The sequence below is a fragment of the Bos grunniens genome, chromosome 24 (genome assembly GCF_055505025.1).
Source record: "Bos grunniens cultivar Pamir isolate PY7600 chromosome 24, Bosgru_T2T1.0, whole genome shotgun sequence".
Taxonomy (NCBI): Eukaryota; Metazoa; Chordata; class Mammalia; order Artiodactyla; family Bovidae; genus Bos; species Bos grunniens.
In genome coordinates, this window is record NC_141188.1 from 43,104,519 (window position 1) to 43,128,478 (window position 23,960).

General features: G+C 35.6%; 1 protein-coding gene across 9 annotated transcripts in view; it reads left to right on the forward strand.

Moving 5' to 3' along the window:
- ANKRD12 (ankyrin repeat domain 12) overlaps window positions 1-23,960 on the forward strand; it is a 99,802-nt gene that overhangs the window by 57,974 nt on the left and 17,868 nt on the right. For 8 of the 9 annotated variants that reach the window (XM_086373151.1, XM_086373154.1, XM_086373149.1 and 5 more), the window contains 4 exons: window positions 1,537-1,683; window positions 5,049-5,249; window positions 6,436-6,578; window positions 13,413-13,560. In XM_086373151.1, coding sequence (XP_086229277.1) covers window positions 1,537-1,683; window positions 5,049-5,249; window positions 6,436-6,578; window positions 13,413-13,560 — 639 coding nt within the window. Of the gene's footprint in view, window positions 1-1,536; window positions 1,684-5,048; window positions 5,250-6,435; window positions 6,579-13,412; window positions 13,561-16,475; window positions 16,569-23,960 lie in introns of those variants that run through there. The other variant, XM_086373157.1, reaches the window with a different exon arrangement.

Below are 23,960 nucleotides of genomic sequence, written 5' to 3' on the forward strand. Positions count from 1 at the left end.
CCAAAGCATACAGAACATTATTAGGAAAAAGAATGTGTTTCAGGAAAAAATAGATTTCTCCAAAAGACCTATTTAGGGGTTTATAATAAATTTAGTAAGTTAGGTGTAACACTGCTAAAATGGGCTTTATACTAATTGGATCATTAATGAAATGAAAAGTAAGAAAATAATATATTAGGACTATTAATAAAGGCTGACTTTAAAAATCTTGGAATTTTTTATTTCTGTTATGTAAAATTTTGCAAATATCAACAGAATGGACATTTTCGGAGCTATTGAGTTTTGGGTGATTTGTGGGCAGCAGTGAGTAATGCAGGCCCTTTGATTTTTCCAGGCCTTAGGATTCCAGTTTGTCCTGATTAACTTAAAGTGGCACACTACAGGATTGTATGCCTCAAATAATAATACAGTAATATATAAATAGTATCAAACTTTTATTCATTTCTTGAAAGTTACTAGATCAATAAATGCTTATCTCCTGGAGTAGCCTAACTGCTGGCCACATCTACCTGAGAAAAACGACAGTATTGACTACTAAGCCTTGCCTTCTTGCACTCATTTTGCTATTTTACATTTGTTTACAATTTTTATTAATTTATTTATAGTTTTGTAGCTCTTCTCTACACTGCAAACCTGGATCAGTAAATCCCAGATATTGATACAGGATTTTCCAGGAAATAGATGCCTAGACAGTTAACCGGCAGCTCATCTCACAGGGCCACTTGAATTAATTCCCAGAAATGTCCTTAAGGAAGGAGTAACAGGCATCTATGTTTCTTTGACCTATGGAATCCAGTTCCATCTGAATTTTCTGGCTCATAATGGGGAATATTGCCTCCATTGCCAGAGATTTGCCAAATAGCTAAATCTGAGAACTGGCTTTATGGTGGATCAAATCTCTTTGAAAAATTTTTAGACATTTTTGAATCTTTGCAGGATCTCTATTAATTCCCCCGGCCCCTTCCCACACACATATAGAATCTTTAATTTTGCTCAGTTTCAGCTTTGATTAATAGTCTTCCATGTTCAACTATCCTATAACTGCAATAGAGTGATTTGGTGTTATTTTTCAGTAATTACTCTGTGTGATGTGCTTTGTCTTAAACACCTCCTTAGAAGATGTATAAATTATTAGTGGAATTAGGGAGCTAATGTGAAGGAATATTGCTATACAGGCTTAGGAATAATTGAATAAGATTAGAGTGAATGAAGGAGTTTCAGAGATGTAAAACTAAGGAATGTTTGAAGTGTTATTTAATAGAATTGATCGTTAAAATACAGATCTTACTAGGACTAAATTTCCAAATGTTAATTTTCTGAAAATTATACAACTAAGATGTTTTCTCAAAAAGCATTCAGAGAGAAAATTGCTTATATAATAAAACCCTAGTGCTCTTTTGTCTGCCTGTTGCAAGTTTCTCTGTTACTCTTGTTTCTCATAAACATGTATCATCTATTTTTAAAAAGTCTCCTTATGCTTTACTTTTGAGTGCTTAAATTTGTTTCAGATTCTTACATATTTATTAATAATTCCAGAGAAAGAAGGTCCAGAAAAGAAGAAAACAAAAAAGGAAGCTGGAAATAAGAAGTCCACTCCAGTTAGCATTCTCTTTGGTTACCCACTCTCAGAGCGAAAGCAGATGGCACTTCTTATGCAGATGACAGCACGGGACAACAGTCCAGGTGACACTCACCATCATTGAGTACCTGTGTGTTTGTGGTTTTCTTCACATTGTAGCTTTGTCTTGACAGTTATTTTTAACTACTTTAAATGTCCTTTCTTGGATTTAATCAGTTTCTTATAAATTTATAATCTTAACATGTGTTTGTGTGACAGTTGTTTATTGTCTGTCTCATCTGCTAGATGAAAAGCTATACAGGAGCAGGGATCTTGGCTCTTGGCAGACATTCAGTAAATGTTTGTCAACTAAAATGAGTACAGTTGACCTTTGAACAACACAGGTTTGAACTGAGTGGGTCCAGATACACATGGATTTTTTTCAGAAGTAAATACTATACTGCTGCATAATCCATGGTTGGTTGAATTTGAAGATACAGAATTCTGGGTTTGGAGGGCCAACTCCAAACTTTGTAAGTTGCACACAGATTTTCAAATGTGAGGAGGGTGGGTACCCCTGATCCCTGAGTTGTTCAAGGGTCAACTGTAGTTTAGAATTGGATCAGTCCACATGAGAAATCTGTTGCAGAACTGTGTGTGCTTTTACCTTACTGCAGAAATTTTTACTTCAGTTTCTGTAAAGCTGCTTCTAGGTTTATAGTTTACTTTTATAGTTATACTTTACTTTTATAGTTAGCACTCTATTGTAAGCTGGTAATCTTATCACATGCTTTTCGAAGCAAGAGTATAGTTCATGTTTTATTGTTTAAGATCTGCTAAAATTTATTTTGGGCTTCCGTGTTGGCTCAACAGTAAAGAATCTGCCTGCAATGCAGGAGACACAGGTTCGATCCCTGGTCTGGGAATATCCCCTGAAGAATGGGATGGCTACCCACTCCATTTTTCTTACCTGGGAAATCCCATGGGTAGAGGAGCCTGGCATGCTGCACTTCACAGGGTTGCGTAGAGTCGGACACTACTTGATGACTGAACAACAGCAACAACAAAATTTATTTTCAAAAGAAAAAATATCTGCAGTGTATTATGTAAATTTATTTCATGTTTCATTTCACATTTCCATTTAAGATATTGTGCTTCTTGTGTGTGTGTTTGTGTGTGTGTTTATTCAAGTATCAATAGTTTGCCCTCCAGAAATGATTAAAGATGGCTTACCGGCAGGATAAAGACAAAGAAGGAACAAACAACCAACTTGCTCATTTATTAAAAGAGTTTAAAAGGTAGATAAGGTCCAGACCGCTGGGCTGGGATAGTTACTACATTGAGCAGTGAACTTAGTTATACATTCTGGTAGCTAAAAACAAGCGTTTTAAGTTGTATAAAGTTCTCATTGAGCAATGCAAGAAGAAAGTAAATCTCTTTGGAGAAATCTTTTTCTTTGGGAAAGAAAAGTTCCAAAAATTTGGAAGAAAAATTCTTTTCTTCAGGGCACCTTTGTATAACACTTGGGATAACATGACAGACCCTGTGGAAATGCATTGACAAGAACACAATTTTTCTAGTGAACTTTTCCAGTGTTGGCTCTTTGTTATTAAAAAATGGGACAACTTGGTAAAATTCTTGGAGTTTCTATAGATCATAGTTTCCATTGAAACGTAAGTGTATCTATATCTTTCGCTAACAAGAGTGTGTTAGAACTTTCTTTTTAAAGTGGGGCATGTTGGTTATTCTTCCACCTTTCCACCCACAACTTGGGGAGACTGGCCAAATCAAAGTTATTTACAATGTTAAACTTCATATGTTTCTGAACATTTGAAAAGTGTTAACTTTGACTCAGATTTAATAGCTAGATGGGAAAACTTTTGTTTCTTAAAAGTGTTATTTAATACTATGAACCTCTATCCTTAGAGTAAATTAAAGAATTAATACAGTAAGGCAAGAAGCTAAAAATCTTTCCTCATTTCCAATAACCTCTCCCTTTAAGCTGCAAGCCCTATTCATAATTTCTTCTCAGTTTTTTAGATATAAACATGTAAATGTATATTTTATTGCTGTTTGTTTTTAAATATAAATAAGATTAATACTGTAATACTATTCTGCACTTTGTTCTTTTCATTTAAGGGTATATCGGTCCTCCTTATTAATACATGTATAGAGGGGAAAGCTTTTGAAGTATCAACCTGTTTGCCAGCTGATAGATACGGTTGTTAAGGTTCATAATCTTATCGATTATATAACTTACCTTCCACGTTTATTCTGATTGCCATTATGGGTAGTACTACTGTTATTTTGTCTGTGTTATATTATTTTGGTATGGCTGAGAAAATTTTGTATGAGTTAATTTCTTGCAAGTTGTTTGAATTTAAAAATGCCTTTTTAAGTTCAATCACTAATTTCCTAAATAAATAATTTGACTATAAATATTATAATAATCATATAATAATAATGTATTCACTCAACAAATGTTGTGTAAGTACACTGTGTAACAGGAAGTCTTCTAAGCAGTCGAGATACAGTGATGAGTTAGACAAGATTCATGTACTTCTGGAGTGTACGTTATAGAAATTCATAGATAAGAAACTGTTACTAACTCAATGTACTTTAAAAATCAAAAGGTAAACTTTAAACTTTTTTCTTACTGAGAAAAGAGGGATAATACTTTAACATTCCCATCGTGGCAGTTTGCAAGGAAGTCATTATATGATGCTGAAAAATTATTTTCTGTAGACTTTTTTTTCCCTTAGAGCTGTTATTTCTTTTAAATAGTTGTAAATTTTCAGAATTATTAACACTGTACATATGTCTTGAATCCTTAATTAATTAAGAAACTATTTTTCGTTTTGTTTTTTTCTTAGTTCTGAAATGGGGAGGAGAGGACTTTAAATGTCACGCAGTTTAACTTTCTTGTTTTTGAGAGAGAAACTGGAACAAATACCAAAAGATAGAAATCAAAGCAAAACACTTTTTTTCCCTCCTTTATCAGCTCATTTTTAAAGGCCTTTTTCTAGACTGTTCTTATTTCTTATGGATCATAAGCTTCATTTCATACTAAAATAATCTATGACTTTAATTTGTACCTAATATTGAAATACATACTGTGAGTCCAGTACTTTGAGTAAGAGGTGTAAACTCTAGCCTTCAATGTCATTTCATCTAGGTCTTGAAATAACATCACAACATGCCATGAAAAATGGGTTTTTTGCAGTTTATCCAATTATTCATTGAGCAAGTACTTTCAGGGTAGAATTGACAGAGTGAAACATTTTTTTCTTAGTTGGCACATGCAGTATTTGATAACCCTAAAGGAAAATCTACTCTGAGTCATTATCAGATTATCCAAGTCAAGTGTCAGATTGTTTGGGTGAGAAGGTACTCCCTCAGTCCAAGAAATTAGCACATTACCTGTAGAAACCTTTACATGAATATTACAAAATATTTAGTCTAGAACTTTAAACTTTTCTCTTTCTTACAGATTCCACACCAAATCATCCATCGCAAACACCACCAGCCCAAAAGAAAACTCCCAGTTCCTCATCTCGACAAAAAGATAAAGTTAATAAAAGAAATGAACGTGGTGAAACTCCTTTACACATGGCAGCTATTCGAGGAGATGTAAAACAAGTCAAAGAACTAATAAGTTTAGGGGCAAATGTGAATGTGAAAGATTTTGCAGGTAAGACTTGTAATTAAAGACATACTCAGGAACTAAAATTTTGAGGTTGTCACCTAAACAGACTCTGATTACAATTTAATCAACATTCTTTGTTCCTCTTTCTGAAATAAAAGTGTTCTAAAAGTATACTTTAAAACTATTTTGGAGTTTGTACATGAAACCCTGATCCACGTCAGTAATCACTCAAATTCTTAAATATTAAGCTTCTGTATTATCTGGCATATTACCATATAATTTTTTATCTAATTTAGGATAAAATTTTTATCCATTTTTTTGAAAATCAGGCAAATAACCCTCCAAAAGAAAGATCCCTGATCCATTTACACTCCCATCAAGAGTATATGGAAAAAAGAAAAAAAAAAGTATATGAGAGAGCCCTGGGTAGGGGAAAGAGAGAAATTAGTAGGAATTTGGGATTACCAGTACTCTTGCCTGGAGAAGCCCACTGATGGAGGAGCCTGGTAGGCCATAGTCGATGGGGTTGCAAAGAGTCGGACACGACTGAGCGACTTCACTTTCACTTTCACTTTTGGGATTAACATATACACACTACTGTATATAAAATATTAATAGATAAGAATCTGCTGTATACAGGGAACTCTGTTTACTATCTTGTATTATTGTAAGACCCTAACAAGCTTATTTTGCCCTTTTATACTCTTCTTATTTATAATTCAGTTGATTATTATAAATTATAGCTAGTTTATATTCATTGGGTAAGCTTAAATGTTAGTTTAATACTTTTGTCAAATAATTTAGCCCCATGGGAAATAATGGGGCTTCCCTGGTGGCTCAGAGAGTAAAGCATCTGCCTGCAATGTGGGAGACCTGGTTTTGATCCCTGGGTCGGGAAGCTCCCCTGGAGAAGGAAATGGCAACCCACTCCAGTATTCTTGCCTGGAGAACCCCACGGAAGGAGGAGCCTGATAGGCCACAGTCCACGAGGTCGCAAAGAGTTGGACACGACTGAATGACTTCACTTTCATGGGAAATAATATTATTGTGGATGAACCTTCTGTAAAATTAGTGGTTTTCTTAGGTACTTATTTTCAGTAGCTTGTTCATCATTCCTTTTTCCTTGTATTGTGTACATTTAGAATTACTGTATCACACATGGGTATATTAAAAGCGTATGTGTTGAATTAGTAGAAGTGTACCATATGTTCAATTAATATTGTAACTTTAGGTTGGACACCACTGCATGAAGCTTGCAACGTGGGATATTATGATGTTGCTAAGATACTGATAGCAGCTGGAGCAGATGTTAACACACAAGGATTAGATGATGACACTCCACTCCATGATTCCGCTAGTAGTGGGCACAGAGATGTGAGTATGACAGGAGGAGCAGTAATACACATCTTCAAAAGATACATTTAACCCAGAGTAATTTAACTCACTTCTTAGTTGTACAGTCTGGTGTCATATTTCATTCATTGCCTGACCAGCTCATTTGTGTTTTATTTTCCCATTTTCTACCTTCTAATTGCTAATTCCTATTATGAGTTTAGCATTATCTTTTCATAAAATCTATTTAATTTGATAATTAAGCAACTTGGCAAAATTTTTATTTGAAGGGCCATTCTACTGTCGGATAATTAGATATAGAGATTAAAGCATATTTTACTTATAAAAATTTTACACTGTCATACCTTTTTTAAGACATTAATATTTAATGATTCCTTTGTATATAACAACTGTTCTTGAATTTTAGCTGACATTATTTATTTAAAGATACTCAGATGCTTATGTATATAATAAGACGATTTAATCAAACTCGATTATATATGCTTGAAAATTTAATGGCATCTTTAAATACCATGTTTGATTTGTTTTGATGCAATATTATGACCCATGCTGGGTTTTAAATTCCATTTGCATTTTCAGTCTCTGGCAAAGTCTCTACCCCATCTTTGTTGTAATGAAGCTTCTGTTTTAAGCATGTTTAATGCTTAGTTCCTAGAGAAGGCAATGGCACCCCACTCCAGTACTCTTGCCTGGAAAATCCCATGGACAGAGGAGCCTGATAGGCTGCAGTCCATGGGGTTGCAAAGAGTCAGACACGACTGAGCGACTTCACTTTCACTTTTCACTTTCATGCATTGGAGAAAGAAATGGCAACCCACTCCAGTGTTCTTGCCTGGAGAATCCCAGGGACGGGGGAGCCTGGTGGACTGCCGTCTGTGGGGTTGCACAGAGTCGGACACAATTGAAGTGACTTAGCAGCAGCAGCAGCAGTGCTTAGTTCCATTACTGTAACCTGCTTATAGCTGAAGCAGATCAACCTAGGCCACTGTTAGCTGTGTCTAAAGCAAAGGATTCTGTTCATCAAAGAAGTAGTTTCTGTTTTTCACTTAATTTTGACTTTTATTGACATACTTGTGCATAGTTTAGAAAGTTGAAAAGTATTACTTAGCTCAGAAAAATACCTAAATTCTCCCTTGTGTCCCTCCACCCTTCCCAGTACCATTAGCCAAAAGCAGCTGTTGTGTTTCTTCTCTTCATTTCTAACAAGGTGTAAGCTATTTTGCCTTATTAAATTTTAGTCTCTAGTTACTGACTCCTGCAAAGGATTTTAATATATATTGCTGCTCTGAGACTCACAGAGTGTACTCTAATTTTATTTTGCCTTGGATTTTATTTATTACCTTGGTTACTACTCAGCCTTGTTCTAATTTTTCTTATTTAGTTCTCTGTGTAAATATATATTTTGTATTTCCTTACTCTCTCTCTCATAACTCTAAAATGCCCTGAATAAGGTCAGACACATCCATCAGTTCATTGTTTTTGAGAGTATCTTTGTATACAAAATATCTTGTATCCTGCTTCAGGTGAGACTAGCTGCCCTAGATCTGTGGCACAGATGCTGTCCAAGGATTTCTCTTTGCCGTGAATTTCATGTGGGATTCTCAGTCTCTGTGAGATTTCCAGTCTCTGGCTGGAGTGGTTGTGAATTTGTGAACTACATTGCATTAACTTCTCACAGCAATATTTGTGTGTTTTCACTTGGAGATAAGTGTTGTAAATGATTCATATGTATTAATCACTTTAATCATCACAGTAAATGAACATCCTTTGGTGTCTGTTGTGGAAACTGTATGACCCACTACATTCTAGTACCTAGTACCCTTAGCTTCTCCCGGAGTTTGGCGAAACAAAGACACATGAGGTCACATTGGTCTGAGACACTCCTAAGTTTATTAAACTGATAAGAGTCCAAGTTAAGGGACTAAACAAGATAAATACCAATGTCTTCTTAAGAGAAAGTGAGGTAATGATATATTAAGCTGGAAGAGCTGTTCAATACGCTGTCTCTGCTCTCTGGTGAATAACACAGGACATGTTTTCTAACACCCTAGCTCGAATTTTGGTGTCATCTCATACCTTTCTGCTAGAAAAATCCCCCTTAGTTTTTTCATTAGCAGCAAACATTCTCAGCCTTATTTTCTTTTTTGACACAATAAAAATGTCAGGGTCATGCTGCCTGCCTTTTAAAAGCCGCTTTAGTTGAGAAAAAAATGAAATTTGTGAAGATAGATACAAATTCAGTTCTGGTCTGGCCAGTTTGCCATATGTGTGGTCTCAAGTTACTTTTTTCCTTTCAACTTCCTTTTTCTCATCCATAATAAATAATACCTATTTAAAGGGGATATTTTGAAGGAAAAAAAGACACTGAGCATATAAACCTACCTTGAAATCTAAAATGTTACGGAAATTTCAGAGGTCAGAGATTAAAAGGCTACTATTGCTATTTTTCAAATATACTCAAATATTTTAGAAACTAAAATTCAGAAATTAAAAGTGCCATTTTCTCACTTAAATCTTTCTAAAAGACTTTTTCATAATTCTCAAGTTCAAATTTTGAAGAAAAATAATAATGTTATTTTTCCTAAACTGATCCTTACCGTTGTTCCAGTCTCATACATACCTATGGGATAAGCCCTTAACTATATTATTTTTCACTCGTGTGCTTTTCTGTTTTCTGTATTGAATATTGAGTCTCATACATACATAATTTGTATTCTGGGTGTGCTGTGTTAAATACTGTATTCACTTCCCTTTTTTAAAAAAAGGATTATTGATAGTTTTTCAAACATGAATAGTTTTTCTTTAAATGTTGCATAAAAAGATCTCTTGATTGCTAAATGTAATGTTAAAGAATTATGCCTTATGAGTAAGACATGTTTCTATGAATACAAGTTTCTAAATATGCACATTGCTACAAAATATTTCCAGAAGCTGACCTTTGAGCTGATGTACTTACAAGGATTCAAACACTATTTCCAGTCTCTTTCCAGAGGGAGACTGGCATGCTGTTTTCAAGAGACCTTTGCTTTTCCTCCTACCAACATGCCTAGGATAGTAGGAGTCATAATTCAGAGCTGTTGAGGGCTATTTTCTCCTTATTCTTTACTTGTCCCCAAAGAGGAGGAGGGAAATGAGAGCCACCAAAAGCTCATTTGTGTTTATCTGTATCATATGATTCTCCAGCAAAGAATTAGATTTCTTCCAATGATACTCATGATGACTACAACCATCCATAAGACATTTCTAAGGTGAAAAAAATAGAAAGATAGCAGTTCTGTCCTAAATTATTTAGATTAAGAGAAGATTACTTTTCTTAACATAGCTTCAGTTCAGTCGCTCAGTCGTGTCCGACTCTTTGCCACCCCATGAATCGCAGCACACCAGGCTTCCCTGTCTATCACCAACTCCCCGGGTTCACTCAGACTCACATCCATTGAGTGACTCTTAAAAAAGCTCTTAGAAGTTAATAAAATGATAACAGGACGAAAAATACAGTATTGAAGGTTAAAGATAAAGTTGAGAAAACCTCCCAGAAACCAGGAAACAGACGGAGGAGGGGAAATGAGAAGAAAGATTAATTCAGGAGATCCAGTATCTTAAAGAGTTCTTAGAAGACAGAACAGTGAAAACACAGGACTTTATCAGATATAAAAGCAGGAATTTTCTCAGAACTGAAAGAGCAGGTGTCTTCAGATTGAAAGGGTAATTGAATGCTCAGCATGAATGTTAAAAAGACCGAGATCAAAATTCATTATCCTGGGATTTCAGAACCATAGGGGCAAAGGACGTCTTCCAGCTTACAGAGAGAAAAAGCAAGTTCCATGTAAAGGTAAAAAATCAGAATGGCATCAGACTTTTCAATAACAGCACTAGAAGCTAAAAGATAATGCTCATGCCTTTGAAATTGGAGGGAAAACTATTCTATGTCCAAAGTAAGTATTACTCAAGTGAGGATAGAGTAAAGGTATTTTCTGACATGTACCAAAAAACTCTCAGATTATTTAACCATTTCTCAAGAATCTCCTGGAGGTAGTGTTTCAACAAAACGAGGGCATAAACCAACAAAGAAGATACGATCTAAAGAATTCAACACAAAACTGAGGAAAGGGTGTTTCTAGGATGATAGGATGAAGGAAGATGACAGATGAGAAGCAAATCTAGACAGCAGCCAGTCCATTTTAAAGTAAGTGAGAAGGCTTGGAGAAGGACTTTAACAGAAACAGTGGTTGTGTGTGGAACTGAAGGGATCTGTGCTTGTAGCAGAATGGGGGATGAGTTAAAGATAAGTATGTAGAACACTGAGCAAATGAAAAATGAAGATAGTTAACTCTGGGATAAAATGACTTGTGTAAGAATGAAAATTTAGTCATTGTATGCTACTTGGTTCAATATTTATATTAATCATAATACACACAAAATAATATGACTATTTTGGAAAGTTAGGAGGAGGGGGAATGATTATGTATAGGAGTACAGGGGTGCAGTTGGTAAACGAGAGCTGAGTCCCTGTCTTCCATTGTAAGACAGTAGACAACACCTAAAACTGAAAAATACGGAAGCAGCATGCTAGGTATGATATTTGAGCATTGAATATAAATATCAGGGACAATTGTTTTTCACTAGCACCCTTGAATAGCTATTTGATCTTATTAAAAAATGCAACTTGATGAAAATTAATAAATAGGAAAATTGAACATTAACAGTTGATCATGAAAAAAAAAAAAAAAAACAGTTGATCATGGAGAAGGGAGTGGCAACCCACTCCAATGTTCTTGCCTGGAGAATCCCAGGGACGGGGGAGCCTGGTGGGCTGCCGTCTCTGAGGTCGCACAGAGTTGAACACGACTGAAGCGACGTAGCAGCAGCAGCAATTGATCATGAGTTATTTGTTTTCTTTTTGTGTTCTTACATTTCAAATGTTCTGTTTTGATGCTTTATTCTTCCATAGCCTAGAAACAATTTTTCATTTTTATTTCACTGTGAATCATTGTTACTCTTAAATACTTTCATTTGTTAGAAATTCCTGATTTGTAGCATCTTGTTTAATGTTTTTTGAAAAAGATGTGCTATACCAGAAAACATCATAGTTGTGTATTGAGAATACAAAAACGAACAAAGATTTCACATAAAGTTTATGGTCTAGGACAAGGGCAGAAATGTGTTAATAAATTATAGTACAGATTTACCTATGACAGCACACACTCATGTCACTGGAAATAAAAGCTCAAAGCAAAAGAGATGTCATGGAAGCAGAATTAATAATACTTCCCACCTGTCTGACGAGGAATATGAGTGAAAAGGACTTCGCTGGTGGCACTAGTGGTAAAGAATCCTCCTGCCAGTGCAGGAGATGCAGGTTCGATCCCTTGGTCAGAAAGATCCCCTGGAGAAGGGACTAGCAACCCACTCCAGTATTCTTGCCTGAATATTCCTATGGACAGAGGAACCTGGTAGGCTATAGTCTATGAGATCACAAAAGTGAAGGACACAAATTAGTAACTAAACAGCAACAATGAATGAAAAACAAGAATCAGTGATGGCTCCCATCGTTCTGGCTTCAGTGACTGGGTATATTTTGGTGCTAGTCACTAAGAATAGAAAAGATAAAGGATAAGGGTGCAAGTTTAATGAACTCTGGGACCAATTGGGTTCAACGTTTGTATTAAAATATAATATATCGAAATTTGGTTCTGAAGCTGAAGAAGAGGGCTAAGAAAGAATGAGCATGAGAATGAAAATGGATGGATGGATTGCATAATTGTCATCTCATTCAGAGTGGGTGGTGAGCCCTCCAGGGAGATGATGTAGAACAGAGTGTGAATCAAGGACAGAGCCCTGGGGAAATCACCTGTGGCTTAGATATTCACAGATATTAGAAGACTCATTTCACTGGACTGATGGCAACATAATTGTAGGTGGAAGGCTGAAGGGCCAGTAAGAAAGAAGTAGTCTAAGGCTGCAAGGGTAAACACTGTCCAGGAGCTTGACTGTTAAGAAAAGAAGAGAGGTTTAGGTGGAGGAGAAGAGTATAGGCTTAAACAGTTTCTTTTTTTTTAAGTCTGTTTCTTTATTCCCATTATTGTTTTAAGGCAAAAGAGAAATGAACTAGAAAGATTGGTTTCTAGAAATAAGGCAATCAAAAAAGGTTTTAATATAGAAAAGAAGTGGAATAGGAAGAAAGAAAGAAACCAAAAAAACGAAATGACTAGCCAGGCACATCTTGGTTTGTGGAGCCCAAAACTTATGTAATTTGTGGGGACAGGTTCTTTAAGAAATGAATAAAAAGATACAGGGCCATGTAAGGGGATCATGAAAGTCAGAGACGTTGCATTTTAAGCTTCATTAATTTTAAGTAATCTCATATCAGTTAGTGATAGTTTACATCCCAGGGAGATGGAGAAAAGAAGATTATTAAAGAGCCTTGGTGTAGGGCTGGTTGCCTTAAACAGGGGAAGTACTTCTTTTGAGATTTCCTGTAGCCTGTACATTGCAAGAGGCCAGGGAGCTTGTTACTCTTGTTCATTGATTTATCTGGAGAACTTGATGTAGTCCTTGTTAAAGGTACTTAGTAAATATTTGTCAAATGTTTGATGAAACAGATCTCAGAAAAATCATGAGATTCGGTACTAAGATAGCCCAACCTCAATTTTAAGGAGCAACTGTCTTGGTAGTAGATGCAGTCAGAAGGGGGATGGCAGTGAAAATGGAACTTGAGAGTAATTATGATTTAGAATAGATAGTGGGGAAGGAGGCGGAATAGACGGAGCAGGAGGAGACTGTGTGTATAATCGGGAGAATGGTTGAAATAATGCAGTCAACAAAAGGACTGAGTCTTCCTACTGTTCAATGTTGCAGATTGTGAAACTGCTGCTTCGTCATGGTGGAAACCCTTTTCAAGCTAATAAACATGGGGAGCGTCCAGTAGATGTGGCAGAAACAGAGGAGCTGGAGTTGTTGCTGAAAAGAGAGGTGCCTTTGTCTGATGATGATGAGAGTTACACAGGTTTGTTCCACATGGTCTCTGTTCACCTGTTTACATGATATTTTAGTAGAATGTTGTACTTCTGCTTTGTAACACCTAGCACTCTAGCTGTTCAGAATGGTGAGTTCGGTAACCTCAGTTGAGGTCCTGTCTCCACGTCCTCCGTGTAAATGGGGTCCTGATGCTCTTGTCCTATTTCTGTGATTTCTTTTCCCCACAAATTGCTGATGTCAGAATCAAGCCTGTTGCAGACTCTCTCCCCATTAATAGTTACCAGCACTACTACACACTGCCACTGTTAGCTGTACCACGTCTGAATTCTTTTAATCCTTTTATTAATTAGAGCACTACTCACCAGACCCTTCCTGGCATTGATGAGTCACCTTTGCATTTTTATTTTTGTGTTTAGGTGGTTGAATTCTGGTCATTGTTGTAAAATTGCGACACAATTTTACAATCACAGTTTTTAAAAAGGGAAGATCCAAGAAGAGTATTTCAGAAAACTTTTGGCATACTCAAGAGTTTTTTTAAAAACCGATAAGTAAAAAACATACCTGCTCCAGGACTGGTTTCTGTCGTGGAGGGGGGAAATAGTTATAAAAGATATTAGATCATTTAGCAAGGAATATGGACAGTAGATTAGTGTTGTTTCAGTGTAAATTCACGAAGTTGGCAACTATGCTATAACAAATAATATCTTTATGTCTTGCAAAATACCCTCTGAAGTATATAGGGTAAAGAGCCATTATATATGTAATTTACCCTCATATAGTTAAGGAAGAAAATGTATTTATACACATATGTTATATATAGAAAGAAAGTATAATGCAAGAAGAGTAAAGTGTTAACAATAAGAAAACCTAGGTAAAGGATTTATAGTGTTTATTATTTTTTATTTTCTAACTTTTTGGGAGTTGAAATTATTTCCAAATTAAAACTAAAATACAAATTTAGATCTGTTGAAAAGATCTAAAGCTGACAAAGACAGTAGCAGTAGTCATTCCTGGTACCCAGATTATAATTGGGAAATATTTTCTCCTAAAAGAAAGCCAAACTTTGTTGGAAAACAATGGATGATGCTAAACTAAGTCTAGGGCAGGAAATATAGAACATCTACTTATTTCAGATTTTAGGTTTTGTCAGAAGGCCTTAGACAGCTTGGAACTGTTCCCCTCTAGCCAAAAATTGGAAAGTTTGAGCTTCAATAAGGGTGTTAATTGCAAAGATTTGAAACCCATCAAACATGTTTAAATTCATGAATTTTTCATGGTGAATTTTTAAATTAATTCATGGTCACCAAAGAACCAGTTTGTTATCTTTAAAAATCGGCAAAAAAGGGGGAAAAGTCAATCATTTATTTTGCTTCCATATTCCTGTATGAACTCTTACCACTGGGTAACCTCATTATGATGAGAAGAAATGTTTTCTTATAAGATTAATACAGCTAAAAGAATGACAAGAGAGACTGACCACTTTGCAGCCCCCTGTTAGTTGATGTCTGGGAGCATTGAGGATCAGTAGTTGCCAACATTAAGTTAGAAAGAGGATGAAACCCTTGCCTGCCCTCCTGCTGAAGGGACACTCTGCTCCCCTCCTCAGTCCTCTAGGTCGGATCCTGCTGCCATTGGCAGGAGGGGCCCAGACAGAGGAGTGTGCTGAGCTGCACCCAGCGTCTTCTCCCAGCTGGATTGTACGAAAAGAGGGAGGACCTGTAGAAAAAAAATAAAAATGACTTAAAACACCATATCAGACTTTAAAAAATGGACAAGACTAAAATTTTAAGTGTGTACTTAATAGGTACTTCTCCAGGGGAATTTTGTATAAAACTCAGTTAAGGTGAATAGCACATAAAAGGTTCAGGATATTGGGTTTTTTAAATACTAAGAAATTCTCAAGAATTGTTATGTTAGGGGAAACGCCTGATATGTTTTCAGTAGTTCTGAAAGGAGCCGGCAATAGTGATTGCTCTCGTATTCCACTAAGGAAAGGATCAAGGCTTCTGCTTGACTATCACCCATCCAAAAGGCGGGCTGATTATAAGGAGAAGAGACATGGGGGAGGGAGGAATAGAGAGAGACAAACATGTTTTTTAAAGGGTTGACAGCAGTGTTTAGTAGTGGGAATTGTAATGATGGGAGCTAAAACTATAGGAGGAATTATAAAGGTGGCAACATTCCTTTTTGTGTATATTTTCTCTCCTTCACCCTCCAATAAATGTAGACTGAAGTGTTTGGTACAGACATTAACATTAACAAATATTTGTTTAATTGGAGGAAGGGGTAATTGGGCCTTAGGGATTATGCCAGAAGTTTCCATTACCCACAAATCCAGAGTCACTGAACCTGTAGACTGAGTTTGTCCGTTAAGGAGACTGGGTGAGTCTGGGAACACCTGGTCTGGCAACAGCAAGGTCTCCTCTGGTGCTTCAGCACGGAGGGGCCATCTGTGAGCTCGGAGGACATAGCTGGTGAAGGAAATGGAGATACTAACATGATTATCTCCTAACCCCTGTCACTTCTTTAATTTCAAAGTATTTGTAAATCCATCTGCCAGGTGCAAACTGAAAGTCAGTTGAACATCTTTGTGCTGTATGAAATAAGGATTATAATAACTGAATTACGTAGCTTCCATAGGAAAGTAAGAAAATAAGATTTGAAGAAGAGAAACATTTTATATGATATGTAAATTCTCCCATTTATTATGCTTATGGACTTTGTAATCCTGGTCTCTTCAGAAAACAATAGCAGTGAAAAGCAGCTTTGGTTAAAAATCTTTCTGTGAGAAAGAAGTGCTGCAATAAATTTTTCCCATGGAAGAAGTTAGGTATTTTATTTGAACTTACATGTTTCATTAGAGTAAAGCACATCTTTTAGAACCGTTTTTGATTTTCACTGATACTGTTTCATGTGTTCATCAGCTATGTATTGATTTTTCAGCATACTTATTTTCCACATGGTGAATGTGCCTGAATTATTGCTTGATCAAAATCCCTCAAGGAATGATTTAAAAATCATCAGTAAAAATTATCCGTAAGTATCATACAAAGATTTTGAAGTTGCTGAAAAAGACTGATGAAAATACCCAAATTTATTGTTTAATTTACATGAGGTCCTTGTCAGACTAAACACCATCTAATCTAAATTTAGAATGTATTAATATTTAATCGAGTATTAATTTGACTGCCCATAGACTTTTGTACATGTAAAGCCTGACAGCATTGTTACCCATTTTGTATGTTACGTCATCCATGTGACAGATACACTTTAAGTGTTGCAAAGTTAGAGAGTATAACTGGCTGTGGATTTCAGAACTTAAATTTGGAGTAGATAAAAAGGCATTTTGTAGGAAGCATTTTAGAGTTCGGCTTATGCCATTAGGTGTTGTGCTTTGTGACAGTGCTGCTCAGAGGCACTGTTCTGCAGAGTGTCAGGTCCCCAGGGCACAGAGCTTGTGCCAGAACATAACGCCAGTGCACGGCTTCTTTCATCAGCGAGGAGGATGCTCTGACAAGAGGTGTCTGTCCGATGAGCTCAAGAGTGTGCTTGTGACATCGCTGATTTCCTCTGATATAAGCCTGTTACTTCATCATTTCATCACAGATTAGTAATAAACAATGTGCAGGGTGGCCCAAGTTCGTGAACCTCCTTGAGTAGTCATTTTATGTCATGCACATCAGATATTTATGATATTGCTGGAGGAATTCATGTCCTGGTCAGTACAACTGATTTGCATACAAGTCGACGACACTTAAATCTGCATAATTCTGTGGTTTTTTTTTTTCCCCTAACCTCTGCCCTTTTTCCACAGTCTTATTCCATATTACCATCCTGACAGAAATTCTATCTGATAATAGGATTTGCTACAGATATTTGCTTCTTGCTAACCTGCTGAAAGCTGAGTCATATTCAGAGAACCAGACCACGCTCCTGAACCAGAATTACGGTAACGGAGAAGTGGGTGACTCTGTGTCTCACTGCGCCCCTCCTCATGCTTTCTGACACTCATTAATTGCCAAAGATTCTGCTGCAGGTTTGCAGACCCTGTTTTATTATGTAAACAAAGTGCCCAGCGGGTAAAGTTGAAAATGCCAGGCATTGTTAAAAATAATTGTTCACCCTTTCCTTACATTGCTTTGACTGCCAGTAATCCGGCCATATTTATTAAGCCACTGCTATAAGCTTTGCTCACTTGAATGCTTCAGATTAAGCAAGGAAATACTCCATCATAAGTAGGCAGTCTGTGTTTAGAGTCTACCATGAGACAGATTAAGAAACTTCCAAAAAGACAGTGATACGTTGTTTCCCTCTGGTGTTTGCTGAGTGCATTTCTGTGTTATAAAATACACAAAATGACCAGTAATTCAAAGCTTTATTTTCTTAATGTTAAAAGATTGTAACTATTCTAAGTATATTGTCACATTTGTTAAACTCATATCCTCAGTTTTATATTTCAGGAACTATGAAAATATGACCATTCATGCAGATACGGAACTATAACAGTTAATAAATCAAGAGATACAAAAAACAATTACATAAGTCAAAATAGACCAGAAATTTTTATTAAATGGATTATGTGATGTTAACAGTTTAATTGTAAGTAGGAAGAAGACACACCTGAGGAAGTTTTAAAACAAGCTTCTTTTAACCTTGGAAGCATAAAGACTACAGGTAGAGGTCACATAGAGTAAGCACTGTACTTGGTGTTCAGCAACTTTTATTCTTCACCCACCACTGTGGTATAGGTGCTTACAAGAAATGAAAAGGCATGTGATGTGCAGAGGGCTGAGCATACAGCATAATAGGCAATAGATATTCTTTAGTGATCAGTTAAAAGAAATTCCGTCACCATGTTTTGCATACTCTGCTTTTTCTCCTCTGTTTTGTGATATATATGGTACACTTTATACACAGAGTTCTGGTTTTAATTCTTCACACGTTTCTCTAAATATCACCAACTACTTCTACCTGAATCTTAAACAACCAAAACCTCTATAGTTCTCTTATTTGAAAGCCAATACTTTAAAATCAATACAGGTTTTATCATGTGTTTTATGTAGATTCATTATATCAACCTAACTCTAAAGCTTAAGAGTTTTAATTTCAAGATTGAGTGTCTTTTTAAAATTTTATTTGTCAAATTTTGTTAAGTGGAGAAAAAGGGAAAGAAATTATTATACCTAAATTACCATTTATTATAAGCATTTGCTCTTTAGTAGTGTCTATAAAAATTGCATAGTTCTATATTTTTTACTTACTCATATATCAAAAAAGTAAATGGGAAATTGTGACTACAGCTGGTATGTTGTTTGGATGTCTGCAAATGAATATGTCTTTAAATTTTTATGTTACATAAAATAATAATCTCAATATCTCTCTTTGAAGTTTATCTAAATATAATCAAGAAATTTTAAGTGTATTTGCCCGACATATATAAAATGGCTTATTGCAAATTCAGAATGAATCGATTTTTTGTTAAAAATATATTAGCTTGATGGTTTGTCTTATAAACTGCATTTCTACCAGTGCCTAGCAACTTAAAGTGAGTCTGTCACATTATTTTAGTCCTTGAGATATTGCTGAATATTTAAGACTAAAACTCTCTGAAGGGTACATTTGGGCAGAACTCTTAAAAAAGACCTTTGACTTAAAATATTGTATGTATACGAATAAATGAGTTTAGCCTTAGCTATATCATCCTGTTTTACCTACTCATGGTTTAAAGGACCTCCATGTAATATATATATAAATATATATATGCATATATATATATACACACACGTATTGATGGAATAGCCGAGACTGGGTGATTTTTGTCAGTTTCCTTTAGTGACATCAAATTTTTTGTAGTGATACCAGTCATATTTTCAGAGGGGGACAATCTTGATTAATTTATACTTTATAGACTTCATTTTTTTGTGACTGATACGTTGGTAGAAAGGCCATGTATAACTAAGGGAGTGTACAGAGTGGTGTGGTACTTGGTTTTACTTTTTATGTCAATTTCGCTTTTAGACATAGTGTTTTCACCTATTGATTATACTCTCTTCTCTCCCCAGCTCACCCCTAAATTCTTTGCTGTAACTCCTTTACCTGTACCTGTTACTGTAGAAATACAGTGAAAATATATTCCCATATAGCATACTTACTTCCAAATAAATGTACTAAACATGACTACTTTTTTCCTATACAGTAAAATTAAAATAACTAACCTTTACTTAGGAAAATTGAGGTTTATTTTATTTTATTTTAAATTGAGTTTTAGAAATGGAGATTTAGAATAAGCTGTATAAAATTACCCAATATTTTATTTTCCTGTCTCTAGACTGCATTTTACAATCAATTTAGGGATATGGAAGCTATAAAGATATGTTTCCTAAAATGCGGTGTTTTTTTTCTAATGTTACTTCCTTGACTAGAATGTAAGTTATATTTATGTAATCAGGTTCAGTATACTGGTTGTGGTTAGGAGAGTATTGCGGAGCAAAGCAACAACTCAAATATCCCTCCCAGTGGAGCCCCGGGGGCTCTGAAGTTCAGAGCCAGCCTGTTGCAGGCGCATTCTAAGCAACAGACTGCGGTTCGAGGGACCAAGGAGCACACATGCAGGGGATGCCTGCTGTAGAGGTCCTCCATTAAACTGCTGAAGGAACCAGTTTTTCCGTTTATCAGTATGAAAAGAAATCCAGAGAGTTGAGGAAAATCAACTGAAAGACAAACAAGAAGGGCCAAAATGAACAAGCACAGCAGTTGATCTGGAGAATGAAAATTACGTAGGAAGCAGAAGGGTAAGTTCTCAGTGCGCTTGGAGACGCTGGGATGATGGTGGGGGCTGTCGATCCAATAACCCTAACAGAAGGCCACCTTGAAAAAGTTGGCCAGGAAAGTCCTTGAAATTCAAAATGTTTTTCATTACTGAAAGTAAGCATTCCATATAGAGTTAAAGAATAAACTGGACATCGCTGAAGATCTAATTTGAGATCTAAGAGAAGGGCAACACATAAAACATTGAAAAATGCATTGGGAATATGAGAAAAATGGTTTAAAAAAAACCGTACCCAGCATATCCAATATTATTTTTACAAAGAATAATAATTGTTGGGAAGAAAATAATTTTTTTAGTTGAAGAAGATGTCTCTTAACTGAAGAAAGATATTTATAGATCAAAAGGGAATGTACAAAGCAAAAACAAGCATGGAAAGGGAAAACCCCACATCAAGTTACATCACGACTTCAAGGATAAAGATTGTTTAAAATTTTACAAACTTCCAGAATCAGAGGCACAGAATCAGAGTCAGAGTGACTGATTTCTTGTTCTTAAAAGCTGTTGTGAGAAGATGGGTGCAGCTTCAGGCTCAACGTTGTATGAAAACTGTTTTGAACCTAGAATTTCATTTGCAACTAAAGTGCAAGGTTAAAAAAGTCTAAGAGGAAAATACAGACATTCAGATTTTGATGAAAAATTCCCAAGTGACAGCAACGAGCAATTGTCATACTTTAGAACAAGGTGTCAGAGATATTTGTGAAGAATTTATCAAGAAAGGAGTAGATTATAGTACACAGTGTGTGAATTAGATTTTGAGAATTCACTGTGTCATGTAAATATCCTCTTCCATTCTTTTGTTCTTGTAATTTTTTGTTGTTGAAAAAATCATTTGCCTGGTAATTTTTCTCAAAATCTGGATTTTGCTTACTGCATCTCCATGATTTCAATTTCAGGAAAACTATTTTCCAAATAAGGCCTTGAGATGTACAAGAGCAACTTTCAAATGTATTGCATTTTTAATCAATTAAGTTTTGTTATTTAGTACTTTTTCACAGGTAACAAAATGCTTTAATGAAAAATTTAATGCTTTAGTGATTGCTTATTTCTCACTTGTCTCCCTAATTTCCCAAAGAAGATTCTTGAGATGATAAACATAGTATTTTTTTAAGGAGATTTTTTATCAGAAATAATTCAGTAAACTGTTTTAAATACAAATTCAAATCTAGTAACTAAATAGATAGTAAAAACAAAAAAGTTGGAAACAAATTGAAAACAGTGTCGTATCACAATGACCATGGCCATTTTCAGTACAGGGGCTTGAGGATTTGGATTTTTAGGTGAATTTCTCGCTATCCTAAGAGAGGTGGAGCAAACATGTTTGTTTTTACTACTGCGCCAGAATTCCAAAACCAGCTTTATCCATAGTCCTGGGTAAAGTAAATCAAAAAGGTTTAGGACTCCTTAGGGAAGAAAAGGGATTTGAACCTGGTCTGCCAGCAGAATGGCATCACAGAGAAGTAGAGTCATCGCTGGGGTCCCAGACTGGCCAGCTTTAGGAGAGCCATACAGGGTTCTGATTGGCAATACTGAGAGCCCGCATGCAGAGAATCGAGCCTGGTGGGCGGGTACAACTCAGTGACCAGAGCCAGGCTGCCATCCTCCTCCCGGGGTAACTCCACACTGTCGTCATGGTATATCGTGATTACATATTAACTCCGTGTAACATGCAGCCCTGAAAAACAGTAATAAAGAAAATGCAACTTTAAAAGAAAATGTCTGCAACTATTGAATGAAAAAAAGCTGTATATGAAATGGGGCATGTTGTGTTTGAGCTGCCTTTTGTTACGTTAGTTGTTTTCACACCCTGAAGTCTGCCTGAAGTTCCTAATATCCTTCCCACCCCATTCGGTGCTGTTGCTGTGAGAAGCCTGCTCCCCTTTCCCAGGTACTGACTGGAGAAGGGTACCTGCACCCTTTAAACTGGGTGCCAACAGCCATCTGAGCCATCATCAGGCTGAGTCACTGTTACTCTGCAGAGCTGTGTTCTTTTCATCACATCACACCTCCTGCTGAGCACTTTGTGCCTAGAGAAGCATACTAAATGTTTACTTAAGATTGATTCTAGTGTTGACTTGAGGTGTTAAGAAATATACAAGGGAAAAAATCATTCCCAGTTTCCAGTTAAACTTACCTAATGGGAAAAAATATAAATAGAATAGTTGTATACAAACCATAAAACATCAACTCCTTAAAAACTGCACAGGGAGAAAAGTCCTCAAGAACAAATTGTAAATAAGGTGCCAACAAGGAAAATAACACCTGTCATATAAGTACATATTCTTGTATTTATTTAATTGAGGAGCAGAACAAATACTACTTCCAAAACAGTTGTTCCCTTTTTTGCATCATAAAGTTCTACAGTTTGATGCTTTGTATTGCAGTGTTAAGAACTGGGAATGGAGTTACGCTTACAAGCAATTGTCATTCCAGAAATGTTCTTTTTTTTTTTAATTCCACGTGTCTGGCACTTAATAGTATTAGAATATTACCACATCTTCTCCACATCTCTCCAGAGCTCTTGTCCAGTGCTCAGAACCTTACAGACACTCTAAAATGCGTCTGCAATTTGAATTTCCAGGTAAAGAATATTTGAGAGCTAGATCACTTTTAGGGGAAACTTGATGTATTCAAATAAATTGATTACCTTTATATTGTTATATATTTAGCCAAAAAAGTGAAGTTTGATGTTATCCTCTTTTGGTTAGAGTCTTCAGTTTTCTTTTAATTTTACAGGCCTGGGTTTTCTTTTCAGTTACAGGCTCCATGCATACAACATACATTTCAGCTAAGAAAAGATGCCCAACTAGGAAGGAAAAAAATCTATAAAAGAACTAAAGAATAAAGTAGCTTTTTTCAAATTATATATCAGTCTGTTACAATCTTGATTTTGTAATTGGGGGATATATTTCTTTTTTTCTTTCTTTTTTTTTTTTTTTTTTAACAGGTGGTAAAGCTGACAATCATGTTTCTTGTATAGTTACAACCGTTCACCTTTATTCAAGTTCTGTCCTTTTGGGAATCATTTGATCATTTATGCTTTTAGTAGTAAAAAAAAATTCTGAAGCATATAAAATAAACTAATTTTCATTAAACTTTTTAAGTTAGTGATTGTTAATCTTTTCTGCATCAAAGAATTTTACTTAAATATCTCTCTCCAGGAAATATGAAAATGTACATATATATAAAATTTTATAGGGGACTTCCCTGGTGGTTCAGTGATTAAGTCTCTATCCTTCCATCTCAGAGCACCAGTTTGATCCCTGGTTGGGGAACTAAAATCCCACATGCCACATAGCATGGCCACAAAATGATTTTTTTTTTTAATTTTTTACATTAGTAGCCAATGTTTACCTGAATCCAGTCCTTTTGGAGTTTTAATTATATTGTTCATACATTTTAATATTAGTTTATATATATATATAGTATATCCAGTGTATTGTGTGCTTTACAGGTGTCATGAGGTATCATACTGAAGCAGAGTCTCTGAAGCTTTTCCACAAAACTGTAGCAAAGCTCTTACATATTTTTCCATTGTATTATTTACATATAAATATGAAAAATTTTCAGAATTGAAGTATTTGCTGTATATGCTATGTTTT